Source organism: Pelodiscus sinensis, chromosome 5, assembly GCF_052426305.1.
Source record: "Pelodiscus sinensis isolate ZL-2025 chromosome 5, ASM5242630v1, whole genome shotgun sequence".
NCBI classification, from domain to species: domain Eukaryota; kingdom Metazoa; phylum Chordata; order Testudines; family Trionychidae; genus Pelodiscus; species Pelodiscus sinensis.
The window spans coordinates 63,223,638-63,239,900 of NC_143056.1; the positions used below are offsets into that span (position 1 = coordinate 63,223,638).

Below are 16,263 nucleotides of genomic sequence, written 5' to 3' on the forward strand. Positions count from 1 at the left end.
CGTACCTCAAAATTAAGCCGTGTGATCCCAGAGCACAATGCAGGCAACACTGTAGTAAGCGTTTCGAGGGGCGACACAATTCTACAGCAAAAGTGCGTTTCACTTTCTCAGAAGGACAATTTTACTTTTACTTTCTACCTGCCAGCGGGCAAGGCAGGTAACTTCGTCACTAGGAGGCTGTCGTAGGTGCAGTGTTTGTCTTTAGCAATCATTTGTCTTTGGGAGGAATTTGAAGCTGGATGGCGATCGCGTAATATAAAAACAAGGGTGGATTTTTTTTCCCCTTTCCTATTTTAGCTTTTATTATCTGGCTACTTTGGAAAGCTTCTCTCTTTGGAAAAACGTCTGATTTTCGAGGGAACTCTCCTAGTGTGAGTGCTGTAAATATCTCAACAGATGCTTGGCTTGTTAATAATCAGCTCGTCTCCTTGGTGGTCAGTGCTGCTGCAGCAGGGTATTAATTCTGGCTCTCCACATTTGGGAAGGGCCCGCCCGTGAGTCTGACTGACAGTTTACATAATGAGCATGCGAGGACAAGAGGCAACTATATAAACAGCTCCAAGGGAAGCAAGTTATCCATTTACTGAGCGCTGTTAGCTCTGGTGAAGGAGGAGCAGTTCAACACTAAACACACCCCTGTGCGTCTCTCAACAAATCCACTCGGCTTTGGAGTTTATAAACGCGACTAAAGCAATCAGAGTGTGGTCGTTGGCTGCAGGATTAATTCCCGGAGGGGGATGGTTTAAACACCTGGATTATACCTTCCATTTTCTACTGGTGGTTGGGGAAATATTTGGAAGGACAGGTGAATTGCTGTGACGACTTTTTGTCTCAAGGAAGAAGCATTTTACTTGGACCATTTGAGGAATACCGGAGGAAAATTAAACCCAGTTCCCACTAAGCGTGTGAAGCCTTGAATAACAAGAGGATGGCAGCTTTGCGCATCTTTGGCTTGATGTTTCTGTTAATGATTTTCCAGCAGGTAATCACATATTGAAAAACGGGGGTTCGCTGAATGCGTGGTCCTAAATGTAATTGGGTGATGGAAACCAAATGTGTGGCAAAACCGGGGGTAAGCTCTGATGTGGCTGTTTTGTGTGTCTCCTCTTTGTGCAGAGGGTATCCGGCTCTGGCGTCTTCCAACTGGAGCTGCACGAGTTTGCGAATAGCCAGGGGGCCCTGGCTAGCGGAAAACCCTGTTCGCCCCACTGTAGGACCTTCTTTCGTGTGTGTCTGAAGCATTTTCAGACAGTGGTCTCTCCGGGTTCCTGCACTTTCGGCAGCGTCGTCACCCCAGTCCTGGGAGTAAACTCCTTCAGCATCAAAGAAACAGAGAGATTTGGCAGCCCCATTAAGTTGCCCTTTAACTTCACGTGGCCGGTGAGATCCCACCTTAAACATGACTTAAAATGTAGGGGAGGAGGGTGAGCAGGTTAAACAAAATGCGTTTTTATAAACAAATTACTTTCATCATTACGCTTATTTTCATAACTTCCTTTTAAAGAAGAGATGGAAAATGCACCCAGTCCATAAGCACTTAGACATCAATATTACTTACAGGAAGAGAGCTGGAAATACACGCAAGCTGGGGAAATGTTCGATCAACAAAACTCGTGGGAGGGGGAGGTTGAGAAAAACCATCAAAACCGAAACAAAATGCCCTTGTCAGTGAAAGACAAGAGACACGTTTTCCCAAGAGATGAAACAGCCCTAAGGAAGCTCCGTGTCATTGACTCGGACACAGTAATGCTATCTGCAATTAGATTAATTAAATGTATATCTGCGACCTGGCAGAACTCCCCATCAGAGGTTTCCTTGTTTCACCCAATTGTTTCAGCTCCCACGGAAGACTCAGTGACAGACCCAAACCTTTCCTGATCCATTTCAGTCAAGGTCTGGCTTATCTCAAATTCTCGATCTTCCTCTCACTTGTGGTTTGTTTCCATTTGCAGGGGACTTTCTCACTGATCATTGAAGCCTGGCATGCTCCTGCAAATTACCTTCCAGAAGGTGAATGTCACTGTGTAAGGAACCCAGCCTGGGACTTCTGCAGCTTAGTTCGTGAGCCTGTACTGCTTGAGCTAAAAGCCAGCTGGCTCTCAGCTAAAGCTGTGTAGCGCAAACTCATTATTCTTTCTCTCTGTAAGTGGTTTAAGTGCCACTGCATGGGACAGTGAACCACACTTGCCAGTGTGTGTGTTACAACTGCACTTAGTAATCACAAGAGGGCGACCGTTTCCTAAAATTCCTTGCTTGTTTGCAAACTAATCCAAAATAGTTAACCTGTCAATGTCACAAGAAAAGTTTTAAAGTAAGCTAAATTGACCTTATTGAATTCCCATGTTTATACTAAATCTTGGTGCTAGCTTTATCCTACAAGCGGGAGCTATTCCCTAAATTATATCCATCAGGTTTGCTTTGATTTTTGTCCCCTACCTAATCTCCAACACAATTGCGTTTCCTCCCGTTTATTTTTGGCGTGGGAAAGAAAGGAGCTCTTTGGTGAGAAAACGACAAGGCTGCCAAAAAGTCATGACTGCCTTTTCCTGTATTTTACACCTTTTTCAAATTCCGCCCTTTGGAAAAGGAATAATGGGTTTGGGATGTTTTTCTGACATAGAGGAAAAGGATATTTCAAAGCACAACAGTTCTCACTTTGAAAAGCTTTCTGCAAAGCCTCTTAGGTTCATGGTTGATAATCATTGATACTGGAAACAATAGCAGCAGTACTGTTCCTGAACTCCAACTGGTGCGCTTTGCATTAGCACGTTGTACCTCCTCGTCCCCGTCCCCCCCAACGCGTGCAAAATACACCTTGAAATTGTCCCTCCAGTTAGTATCCCCTTATTTGACGTTGGTCCTTATTTCGTTTAAAAGGGAAAACAGTGATGTTGTCACTAGGCCCAGGATCTGTACCATTGCATGGATAAAAGTAATGTGCACTGGTCTGTGGTTAGGAACTTTGAGCATTTTGATGTGACGCGGAGGGGGTGTCAGTGGTTGCAATGGGCAGTTTGTGGGTGGCTCTGGCTGGAGAGATGGCACTTGCCGGATGTAGCGTAGATTTAGGGTACATCACTGGGGGAGGGCAATGTGAGATGCGCTGGGGTGTGGCACCGACTTGGGGGTGCAATGTGGAGTGTCGCTGTCCGGGGGTGGGGGGCGCAGCGGTTGGGGAAGCAGTGTGGGGCAGCGGCTGTATCGCAGCGGTGCTGAGCCAGAGCTGTGTGTTTCCGCAGGCTCCCAGGCCCTGGCTGAAGAGTGGCGGATCAGCAACGTGACGATCCAGGGGCCGCTGGCAGTGGGCGAGAACTGGTCCCAGGACTTGAAGAGCAGCTCGCAGACCCAGCTGCGCTTTTCCTACCGGGTGATCTGCAGCGAGCACTACTACGGGGACAGCTGCTCCCGCCTCTGCAAGCGCCGCGACGACTCCTTCGGCCACTACGTGTGCGAGCCCGACGGCAGCCTGGACTGCCTGCCGGGCTGGACCGGCGAGTACTGCACCGAGCGTAAGTGGCACCACCCGGCCCCGCCCTGCCGCAGCGCCGCCTCCTTCCCTGCCGCGGCCCCGTGTCCTCTCGGCCCACCTGAGGGGCGGGGCGCGCGCTGCCCAGAGGTGGTAGCGCCGCAAGCGGCACGTGCCAGCGCCCGGGGGCGGGGCGGGCGGTTTTTAGCCCTTGCCCGCCGGCCGCTCGCCAGGGGCAAAGGGCGGCGCGCGCGCCAGAGCAAACGAGCTGGGGAGCTCGGAGCGCGGGCTCCGCCGCCGGGGGAGGAGAGCGATGCTGGGTCGCCCTCCTCCCCCCCGGGCTCCCCCCCCCGTACCCTATGGGGCCTCCCTGGGCGGCCACCAGCTCCCCCCGCCCAGTGCTGAGCGGCCATGCCGCCCCCTGCCCCGGGGAAATACCCTCTGGGGGGCCTCTGCCAAGCCTCGCTACTCACCCTCACTGGCTCCAGGCAGGGTCGTAGCCACGTTCACTGGGCTACTTGGGCGGTGGGTGACCCCATGGCTTGGGGATGCAAGTCTCCCCTCAGCCCCGCCTACCAGAGCCCATGTCCCCCTCTCGCATGGTCTGCTAGCCCCTGCCCAGCCTCCTCCCTTCCACCCCTGCACCCCAGCTGCTGGCCCTTGCTCCCTCCCTGCCCCAGGGTAGCACCCCCCAACCTTCCTTAGCTCTGGAGAGCCAGTGGGCATCATGGCCCCAGCCTGCCCCCACCCCAGAGCTCTGGAGAGCTGCGCAGCAGGCATGGCACAGGGCTGGGTGTGGTAGGGGCCAAATAAGGCAGCACCTTCCACTGCCTCGTATACCTGCCACCCTTATCGGGCTAAGTAAAGAGGCGGAGGTTTCTCTCCCTGTGCTGCCTTGTTTTCACTAGGACCCCCGCCCGCCATGGCTAGAGCTAACCTTGGGTGAGAACAGACCTTTACTACTGGCTGTGGCCAAGGCCTGACAAGTCCTGTGTGTTCACCACCTCGTTTATGCAGTTAAAAAGTAGCACTACACCCAGCCTCAACTCCCACCATAGGAAAGAAACATACTTTCTGCTCACTCAAGCCTTGCCTACTGTAGCCTCCACCCCACATTAAGACTTGGAGCTTCTTGCTGCTCTGGTGCAATTCCACAGGTGGCAACAATGATGAGAGCTAGGGTAGACAAGACACCTGCCTTTTAATCCCAGTGTCATTTGTATTCTGAATTGAAATGACAACAACTTGTCTATGCTAATTATTTCACCACTGCTACCCCCAGATGAGATGCATCAATTGTAGTGCTGTAGTGGTACAACACAGCTACCCCCTCTTTGTTTTTGTTTTGTTTTTTAACTTAGGGATGCAGGTGCCCATGTTTTGCAAACAGAAAAAGAACTCCCCTATTCACATCAAATGCTGGCTTTCTCTGGTACACTTCTTGATTCATATATCCCTGTCATCTGAATTTTTAAATGAAAATTTTAATTAATTTGTGTTGTAGGCTTCAAGATATTTCTTAAAAGAACAATCCTTTTGCTTTTTTAAAAGTGTAAACTGTACTGCCAGATGTATTTATTTAAACCTTTCTGTTTTTTTATAGCCATCTGTCTGCCTGGCTGTTCTGAGCGAAATGGATCTTGCAATAAGCCAGGAGAGTGCATGTGAGTAGATGATTATTTCAATCTGAACTTCACTACAGCTTTAACTTTTTATTGTAATTAACATATAATTTTTTTTTCTAGCTGTCGCCCTGGTTGGCAAGGCCGCTATTGTGATGAGTGCATTCCTCATATAGGCTGCCGCCATGGGACTTGTAAAACGCAATGGCAGTGTATATGCGATGAAGGCTGGGGTGGCCTCTTCTGTGATCAAGGTTAGTTTGTGTATTTCATGGGACTGAGCTAAGTAAGAAATGAAAAGGATTATCTACACAAATGAGCAATAAGCAACACTGCAAGCTGGAGTGTGATTCTACACACTGCTCCCCTCTTGTTTCCCCAGATAAATTTTTTCAAGAGATTAGAGCAGAGCACTCTAACCAACTGTAAATGCACCTCAGCAGGGTGCATGTGAACAGTTACTCCACAGCAGGCTAGTTCATGCTCTAGCTTGCCATGAACTGTTTATGTACACACAAGCCCTAAACCACAGCATCTGGAATAAATCTCTTCCAGTGAAATGTTAATAGGCAGCAATTTATTAAAAGGTTTTCACATTCTTTCATAATTTATTAATAGTATAGATGAAAACATAAGTGAACTTTTTGGTAACTTTTTGTATAAATCCACAGTTATATTGAATATGCAGTCTGTGTGCTTGTTCAAACAAGAATTTAAGATTCAGCTATTTATTAGTAGAAATCACATAGTTTACTAACTCTGACAGAAGTAATACCTCATTTGTGCCTTTCTTAGTTCTATACATGAGGAAGTAAACTTAAGAAATGTGCAAGAAAAATCACAAAGCAAGATTAGTATCCCTTAATATAGAACCTCTTTTTTCACACTACTACTACTTGCACACCCATTAGATCTATGAATTCTAGCCAACCAAGAGTGTCCTCAAGGCCTTAGTAATATTGTTGAAACAAAGATCATAAACTGCTGTTGTGAAACTGTGTAAATAGCTGCGGAGGTGGTTGTGATATGGTTGTTTCTTAAGCGTAGAATAGCAGGAAAAGCAGAAAATGTGCACACAATTATCTATTAGCCACCTGCATTCTAATTACTCTTCTTATACAGGCAGTCCCTGGGTTACGTACAAGATAGGGACTGTAGGTTTGTTCTTAAGTTGAATCTGTATGTAAGTCGGAACTGGTGTCCAGATTCAGCCGCTGCTGAAACTGATCAGTTTCAACAGCGGCTGAATCTGGACGCCAGTTCTGACTTACATACAGATTCAACTTAAGAACCCCAGGCATCCCCAAGTCAGCTGCTGTGAAACTGATCAGTGGCTGATTCCAGGAAGCCCCGGGGCAGGAGCTTCCTGTAGTCAGCCACTGGTCAGTTTCAGCAGCGGCTGACTTGGGGACGCCTGGGGCAGAGCAGCTGGGGTGCTGCTGGGTTGGTCCAGTAGCGTCGCCGCTCCTTGGCGCTACTAGACCAACCCAGCAGCACCCCAGCTGCTCTGCCCCAGGTGTCCTGATTCAGCCGCTGCTGAAACTGATCAGCAGCAGCTGAATCAGGACTCCTGGGGCAGAGCAGCTGGGGTGCTGCTGGGTCGGTCCAGTAGCACCAAGGAGCGGTGCTGCGGGACCAACCGGCAGCGCCCCACCTGCTCTACCACAGGCCCGGGGCTTTGCTCCACGTCTCCCTGGTCTGCTGGGGAGGGGGGCCCACTAGCTGCGCCCCGCCCCCCCAGCAGACTAGGGACACAGGGAGCAAAGCCGCAGCAGCGGCGGGGTGCCGCGCCTCTGAGGCTTTGCTCTGGCAAAGCCTCAGAGGCCCAGGACCCCTCTGCCTCCCAGCTTTGCTCCAGGTATCCCTGGTCTGCTAGAGACGGTCCCCAGCAGACCAGGGGCACCCAGAGCAGCTTTTCTTGCCCCGGAGGTCGAGGTGGCTGGACCGCTGCGCTCTGGGCGGTCCCGCTGCCTGCGAGCTCCGGGGCGAGAGAGCCCCGTTCGTAAGTGCGGATCCGACATAAGTCGGATCCGCGTAACTTGGGGACTGCCTGTATTTAAATATGAGTTACAAAGATTTCCTACTTGAGTGCTATGGACTTATGAGTTTAACCCCATCTCAGTTTTTAAAAACCCTTATACGTAGTATACATTTAGGTCATTTATACTAGTGTCACACTCAACATACATATAGTACATAAAGGTAGGTAGTTTTAAGATTCCCCCTTTTTAGCACTTTTTGCAATATAGAACTGAATATAACAAACTTTGCCATAAGATAAGTTTGTCACAGCATATGTTGTCTTTCAAGGATGTATACTTTTCAAATTGATGAATGCACATCTAAATCCCATTAAGGCTAATGAGTTTATACACAGAGGCTACATCTACACTGGCATGATTTTCCGGAAATGCTTTTAACGGAAAAGTTTTCCGTTAAAAGCATTTTCAGAAAAGAGCATCTAGATTGGCACAGACGCTTTTCCGCAAAAGCACTTTTTGCGGAAAAGCGTCCCTGGACAAGCTACACGCGCTTTTGCGCAAAAAAGCCCCGATCGCCATTTTAGCCATTGGGGCTTTTTTGTGCAAAACAGTACTGTGCTGTCTACACTGGCTTTCTTGCGCAAATGATTTGCGCAAGAGGGCTTTTGCCGGAACGGGAGCAGCATAGTATTTCCGCAAGAACACTGACGATCTTACATGAGATCGTCAGTGTTCTTGCGGAAATTCAAGCGGCCGGTGTAGACAGCTGGCAAGCTTTTCCACAAAAGCAGATGATTTTGCGGAAAAACTTGCCAGTCTAGACACAGCCAGAGGGGAGAGTATACGAAGGTACTTGCAGTTAAAGATTTGATAGATGTTCTTCATTTCAGAGTTTAGACGACATACAGTGATGGGTGAAATAACATTTATTGGCAATATCTGTATTCATTCTGTTAACAAAATGAAAGACCTCTTAGAAAAAAAGGTTCAGCTATCTAAAATGTCTATTTCCACTTTTTGTGCTGTCATTATTTTGACAAATGAGTGGGTTCTATTAGATTGTCAAAGTCTCTAACATTTAATATCCTTGCAGATCTGAACTACTGCACCCACCACAAACCATGCAAAAATGGAGCCACTTGTCTGAACACTGGCCAGGGCAGTTATACATGTTCATGCAAACCTGGTTTCACTGGTGTTGACTGTGAGCATGAAATCAGCGAGTGTGACAGCAATCCCTGTAGGAATGGTGGTAGTTGCACGGTAAGAGCTAATTTTAAATGGAAGTCAGTCTTTGAAACAAGCACAAGTATACCTTTTCAAAAATGGCTTTCTAACAACATAATAGGAATCTGACAGTTGACAGGTCCATTACTAAAGCGCTCAGATATCGTACTGAACTCTTTCCTGGAAGTGTCAGAGGAGGAAGTTTATTATAGGGGAAGATGTATTGCCAAGATCAAAACTAGTTAACTGAGTCTTACCATGCTGGAGAGGTCCTGATGAGAGCCATTCAAAACACTGGTCCAGTAAGAATAGATGTCAAAAGTAATTTTCCTCAAACTGAAATGCACTAAAACCTTTCTAGTCATTAATAATGGAGTAACCCTGAATTATGTTAGAGGAATACAATATGAAACTGATTAAAATTTCTGTATGACAAGCTTATGCATTTTAGAGAATTCTGCTAGAATTCTGTTTAGTGTTTCAATATATTTACAGAAATCTATTAATTCATATTAGTTAATTCTGCCTGTTGATCTATATCAGTAAATCATGGATGTCAAATGTGCTTTGTGTATTCTGCCAGTAATTCTGTTTAGTGTTTCAATATATTTACAGAAATCTATTAATTCATATTAGTTAATTCTGCCTGTTGATCTATATCAGTAAATCATGGATGTCAAATGTGCTTTGTGTATTCTGCCAGTAATCCGTGCATGTAGCCCCTCTGTTCATGCCCATGAGCTCTCAAGGATCACACTCAAACAGTAGAGGGTTTCAGTATGGTTTACAAGTGTGCCTCTTCATAGTGTAGCAAAATCAGTTCTCATTAGAAATGGGCTGCCATGCAGAGAATGAATGGTTGGCTTGCGACTGTATTATCAGATACATACAGTGCAGACCTAAGAGGACTTTGGGGATCCTATTAAATAAACAGTGGTAAAGTTAGTAGTATCTTTTTGTTTAGTTGGGCATTTAGTTTGCCACAGTAACACCTGTTCTCCTTGACTAAGTGATTACCCTTACTCTGAACATGAATGTCTAGTGACTTAATTCCTCTGAGTCCTATCTGCATCTTTTTCTATTTAAATGTTTCACTGATTGCAGAGAATAATATGTTCTCATTAGGTAGTGGAGGAGGAATGGAAGAAACTTCGCTGTTGATCAACAGGAGTTACATGAAAGTAAATGCCTTTGAATAGACTCAAATAGCAAAAGTTCAAGTTATGCTTTTCATTTTGCAGGATATGGAGAACAGTTATCACTGTCTATGCCCCCCTGGATATTATGGTGTTCACTGTGAGCACAGTGCCTTGACTTGTGTTGACTCTCCTTGTTTTAATGGTGGCACATGCTTGGAAAAGGACCAAGGGGCCAGCTACACTTGCCGTTGCCCTCTCGGCTTTACAGGATCTAACTGTGAAAAGAAAGTGGATAGGTGCACAAGCAACCCTTGTGCAAATGGTAAGTCTACCCATCAGGAGGTCTTGGTTATTTCTGGATCCTTCACACTTTCAGTGCTAAAGTAATGAAAATCTTTAATTTGATCTCTAGCTCTTCCGCTGTGTTATCAGCCTATTTCTCCTATTATACTTCACTTCCTACCCTGACCTCTCAGAAGGAACCAACATTGTTATGTTGTATATAAATTACCAGTGCATTAGAAATTGCTGGAGATTTATCATGGAAAGGACAAAAAGGGAAAAGTGTTCTGAGTAAATTAAACTACCTATATATTAAAGGGACAAAGTGGGTAAGGTAATATCTTGTATTGGACCAGCTTCTGTTAGCGAGAAATTTTCTCACTCACCTTATCTCTAATATCCTGGGAGCAATGTGACTACAACACTTCGTACATTGTTAAAGGCACATGATTATATCACAATGGCTTGATTAGGTAACTTGTAGAACTTTCATAAAAATGCATATAGTGTTTATGTAAAACTATTTCCCACCTATTGCAGTAATATGAATTGCTCACGGAGGAAGTGACACTGTGTTCAGGATGAAGTCTATTGCTGACTCAACATTTTTTCCCCCCCAGGTGGTCTTTGCTTTGATTTGGGTCAGCTCCGTGTGTGTCGCTGCCGTGCTGGTTTCTCTGGTCAGAAGTGTGAAATAAACATCAATGAGTGTGCCAGGAACCCATGTTCCAATGGAGGCTCTTGTCATGACCTGATCAATGACTATACATGCACCTGCTTGCCAGGCTACACTGGCAGGAACTGTGACATTAAAACTAGAGATGAATGTGCCTCTGGGCCATGCCAGAATGGTGCCACATGCTATGGCGGACTCTCTAATGCTAACTTTGTTTGCAGCTGTCCTTATGGCTTCATGGGCAGCCGTTGTGAGTTCCCAGTTTATACAGTGCCCGTTCCATATCCACCTAAACCTATTCCTTGGATAGCTATATCCATGGGTGTGGGACTCGTGGCTTTGCTTGTATTATTCTGCATGATAGCAATGGTCATCAGACAGATGCGGAGACACCCAGAGCAGGACTTGGAGACTATGAACAATCTGTCTGATTTCCAGAAGGACAACCTTATTCCAGCTTCCCAGCTCAAAAACACCAACAAAAATAAAGATCTAGAGGTGGACTGTGGGCTGGAAAAATCAAACTACAAACTTAAGAACCATACACTGGACTATAACCTGGTAAAGGATCTGACAAGCAGAGGAACACAGGAAGATAAATATTATAAAAGTGAAAAGTGTTTAGGAGAGAAGACTCCCCTCCGATTATACAGGTAAGCGTGCAGTTTTCCCCAGCAATCATTAAGCAAGATGTGTTCAAGGTACATGTGAGAAATAAGGTCATTTTTATTCAGGGAGCAGAAGTCGGAGAAAATTAGTCTATAGGTGGGGAATCTTCACACTAGAGCATGAGTTTCTATGTGCATAAGTGTCCGTTGATTAAATTCTGTTCCTGCCCAGAATATAGCCATCATGGGTAATGGCGGTCAGTCCACTCATGAAAATAAGTAGAGATTTACCTTACAGGTAGATGGTGGAAAGAAAAGAACAAAGATCTAAATTGAGATTAAAAATAATTATTTCAAAGCTTAATAAGAAAGCAAAGATAGGACAGCCTTCCCAAGAATGAGCTGTTTTGTGGGACTGGGTATTGAAATAAGAATAGCCATACTCCAATTGAAGAGAGAAAATGGGTTTCCCATCTGTTCAGTCTTTTGCTCTATATACTAAACATCTCTTACTTGGATTTCACATGTGATTTAAAGGCTGCATTGTAAGGCGGACATGGGAGGAAATAAAAAGGGACAGGAGATGGAACTGAGTAGTACATTTATTAGACAGGGAAGGGTGGAAATGTAGCAGGACAGTACTGAGTCCTCTACAATTATAACCTCCTACTCCATTATATGGAATACCCGAAACAAAGATTCGGGGTATTGTCTTGTCGTCTTACTCATGTTATCTTCCCATTTTAGAAGATAAAATTATAAGGGTTTTTAATTTTCTTAAGAATTCTTACATTTTTTTACTTTGTCTTTTGATGTCTCCCTTAGTGAAAAGCCAGAATGTAGGATATCAACCATATGTTCTCCAAGGGATTCTATGTACCAGTCTGTGTTTGTGATAACAGAGGAGCGGAATGAGTGTGTCATAGCCACAGAGGTAAGTACATGGATCCCTAATGCCCCACCTGCATAGTCATTGATTCACAAAGTGGCAGAGCAAGTCTTCCTTCAGAACTGAAGTATGAGAGGAGGTCAGTTGTAGTGCAGGAATTTCAAGCACACTCTAGTATCCAGCTATAGTATGACCAAAGGCTATGACTGTCATAGCCATCAGTGGTACACGGAACCCTTTGTGGTGGACCACCAGAATAAACAGCAAATGTACTGGTAGAGATATGGGAAGTAGTGTCCTTATTTTTTTCAAAGGTGCTTCACTCAGAAGTGAAGGCAGTGGGAGCTGAGGATGCTCAGCACTACTGAAAATCAGATCATAAAAGTTAATGAGTGGAGCAGTGGTATAAGACTATTTTCTTACATACATGGTCCACAAAATGAAAGTGACAGATCCTAGGACATAGATGTAAAGTTAGGAGAGTTCCCACAACAGCAAGAGAGCATCAGATTGCTGTCGGTTCTATGGGAACACAGATGTAGCCATGGAGTTCCGTCAACAGGTGTAAGAGCTGTTTCCAGGAAGAGTACACCAGGAAGAGTACAATGAGGCCTGGTCTACACTGCCACTTAAGTCGATGTAAGTTACGTCACTCAGGTGTGAAAAAAGCTCTCCCCTGAATGTTGTAGCTTACGTCAAACTAACATGCCATCTACACTATGCTATCTTGATGAGAGATGCTGTCCTACCGACATACCTTCTGTTTCTTGGGGAGGCAAAGTACTGCCATCGACTTACTGCCTCTTCACCAGACCTGCTAAATTGACACTGCTGCATCAATTGCAGCAGCACCAATTTTGCATGCCAGTATAGATAAATCAGGGAAGAGCACTTAACTCCTTTGCCACACAGGATCCCATTACTTTCCTGGATTTTTATGCATTACCTAAGAGTCCAGGGCACAATACAGAAACAGATTTTTAACTGGAGTAGTTCAGCATGGGATAGTGTTGAGAATTAAAGTAAAAGCTGTTAAGGAACTGAATATTTACTGAGGAACAAGAGATGATAATTTGGAAAAAGGCACAATGAGAAGCTAAGGGCAATTAAACACCAGCTCTTGGCTCTCTTATCTGAAGAAGTACCTTGAACTGAGTTTGCTTTATTTCTATTTTTCTGCATATGTGCCCAGCTTTGAAACTGAGAGTCCGAGCCCAGAGCAGGAGATATCTGCTATGACATTAACACTCAGTACAACAGAATTCTATCTCCTCTGACACTTGTACTCAGAAGGCAAGCTGAAAAATAGGGGTAATACAAATAAACCAGATACAATAGAATGGAAGGAAGGGCCTAACTCTCACTGATTGTTACCAGGAATTAGGCACCTGACTTCTATATGTGCTTTTGAAAATCTCCACCAGTATTTTCAAACTTGGCTGCCTACAGTTAAACTCCTAAATCCATATTTGGCATTTAAGTTGTCTGGTTTTTAAGAGTGCTGCTTGATTAACACTTATGAAAGCTGGGTACATTTGGGTTTAGAAGCCTAACTTTAGGTATCCAGACTTGAAAATTTTGACCTAATTATTCAAACCAGATAATTCACCTGTAAGATGTGTGGCTACAGGAAACAGGGCAGAGCTATTAGCTAGTGCTTCTCTGACCTGTAGAACAGCCTTACCGCCTGAGTACTGTTAATTAAGCTTCAGAAACATCTGGCTTAAAATAGTTTGATTTAGATGTACTTGGTTTATGATTTGCTTGTTTTATTTTAATGTCCTGCGCATAGTGCTTCCTTCTCAATCTTTTTTTAAAATTATTTCCTGACAGGTATAAGACTGAAGAGTCAGTTTGTCTACACCTCAGATTTGGTGATGCTAGAAGATGGACATTTCTGTTGCATTGTTTACAATTCAGAACTGGATTGGATGTTTTTTTAATTATATGCAACTTGCTGCTCTCAGGAGGAGGATGGAACTGGGTGAACTGGACAGACTGTGAATTTACTGAAAGATGCAATACACCTTTTTGTTTGTAGTGTCCTTGTTTGACATTTGATACAAGGAATTTAACTGGCTGTAAAAGAGGGAGGGGGCAGAGGAGAGAAGGATGAAAAATGTTTTGACTGGCTTTAAATATTGAGGCCAGTTCCTCATGGACAGACTTGTTGCTTTCCAAATTCTAACTCTGGGAGATTCCAGGTGGAGCAGAAGGCACTTGACTATCACTTACACGTGCAGATGTTGCCATTGGAAACATGCACGAAGAAAAATATGCATTGCTATGTGGATATTGGATACAGAACAAATCAGATTTCCATTCTTTTGTAGGTTTAAAAGTGCCTAAAGCATGTCATAGAATCTAAGGAGCCCAATCAGAGACTTGCTGCCTTCATTTGCAGTACCTGACCAGTATTGGGCAGGGGTGATTGACACATCCTGCTGCTCATTTATTTACATCTTCTTTTCTCCAGCTGCATTTATTATTTTCAATTTTGAGGGTTTAAGAAAGGAAGGGAAGAGGAATACTGAATTTTTACAATTTCTCTCATTTTGATGTTGCCTTGGAGAACTTCTCATCTAAGCAATAATTTGGGACATAGTCTCATCCCTGAAATGATAGAGGACTCTCCCAAGTTAAACTGCTGAGAAAGGGGTGGTGTAAGGAATGCTTGTTGCCGCTTTCCTCTCAGTATGAGGAAAGCCACAATACCAGCCCTAACTGAAAGCCTTACAAATGCGTTAAAAATCAATCATCTACTAGAACTTACACTGCTGAGCTGTCTCAGCTGTTTTCATGCCCTTTGCACTACCAGTAATTGTGAATAGAAGTGAAACTTTTCTTCTGACACACAACTTTGTTTTGTTTTGGCAAGAACTTAGGCTTGTGTGTTGTGTTTCTGAATCAGGTGCCGTCAACTGCAAATAGGCTCAAAGTCCTAGCTGTCACTTTTTCAAAGAAGTGGGAGGGGTTTATTTCTGTATCTTTTACTTCCCTACTGTAGAAATCCCCCTCACATACACAGTCCTTTCACCCCTGTTCCAAATGCCTAACAGAGAAGCAGCCAATGAGAGGCCCTCTTCAAGGACAGACTTCAAGGATAGGATTTGAAGGCTCTAAGCTTGTCCTCTTTGTTTCATTGCCACTCACAACACCAGGGAAATGGGGAAGCTACTCCTTGAATGCAGAGGCACAGTTCTGAACGGGTAGGTTCAGTGCACATAGACTATCTTATATATATACACATTTACAGCAATAATAGCTGACAGGAAAGTGCTGTGCCATACTGTAGTAATAAGATGAAACTGCAAGGTGGGGAGGAATGAAGAGGGAGGAAACAGGATCTCATTCAAGGAAACCTGGGACTATGCTATCTATCTACTACCGTTCCTGACCTTGTAAATCCTAGTATTGGACTAGACCATCTGCTGCCTTGAACTGTGCAGGCAAGGTCCTGTCATAATGTCCACTACTGACCTTCTGCTCTGACCACACATCATTTTGAAGATGACCTTCAGAAATCAATAATATGGATTTTAGTTTGTCTGTGGTTTATTTTGAAGTCTAGTATTTCAGTAATTTAAAAAATCAGAAGCACTGAACTTTCTACATTTTATAACATTATTTTGTATATAATGTATATTTATAATCAAACCAGAAGTGTAAATATGTTTATTACTTCTCATGTAATGTTTTTAATGTGATAAAGTTTGAATTTTATTTTTTTTTCAAACAATGAAAATACCTTCCTACTACTATGAAGCTTACATGGTTTGTCTTCTTACCACTCAGGTTTCATAATCCTGTGATATACAGAGTAACTCCTTGTCCCAGAAGCAAGTTTGACTGTCAGCTTTCCACATCCATCCCAAATGTACATATTATGTAGACTTGCTTGATTATTAGTTGACAGCTGAGAGGTTGTAATATGGAACTGATAAGACAGAATAATTGCTATTGTGCATTTATTCTAAGCTTTCTCGTCCCCTTACAAAGTGGCAAAATTAACTCATGTTGCAGTGCACTTATAGGGTAAGAATTAATCACGATAGAGTTAATCACACATGTCTTTCAAAAATTCCTTGAGTAAGTACTAAATCTTACCCTGTATGGTTTAATCTTGCACATCATAAATTTGGATTTACAGCATTTATTCCTCCTCATTCAATTAAGAATAGGTTAGGTTTATCCCTCCCCTGTACAGTTTTATGCCCCTTTCTCCCACTATCACAGGTTTGCTGAGCCTCTGCTGTGGCATGTTTCCCAGATCCTTCTGCTGCTCCAGTATCACGGTTCTCTCAGGATATATTGAACCCCAAGATGCTCTCAGAGTAAGCTTTAACAAGCTGTGAAGGGAACGTTTTGTAAG

At 44.2% G+C, this 16,263-nt stretch overlaps 1 protein-coding gene across 1 annotated transcript; it reads left to right on the forward strand.

Moving 5' to 3' along the window:
* Positions 1 to 298: 298 nt before the first annotated feature.
* Positions 299 to 15,656, forward strand: DLL4 (delta like canonical Notch ligand 4). Its single transcript, XM_075927121.2, has 11 exons — positions 299 to 982; positions 1,117 to 1,380; positions 1,953 to 2,010; positions 3,240 to 3,509; positions 5,070 to 5,130; positions 5,212 to 5,342; positions 8,164 to 8,333; positions 9,539 to 9,758; positions 10,339 to 11,047; positions 11,828 to 11,936; positions 13,725 to 15,656. Exons 1-11 carry the CDS (start codon positions 929 to 931, stop codon positions 13,728 to 13,730), a joined length of 2,052 nt encoding a protein of 683 aa, XP_075783236.1. The 5' UTR covers positions 299 to 928; the 3' UTR covers positions 13,731 to 15,656.
* Positions 15,657 to 16,263: the final 607 nt, after the last annotated feature.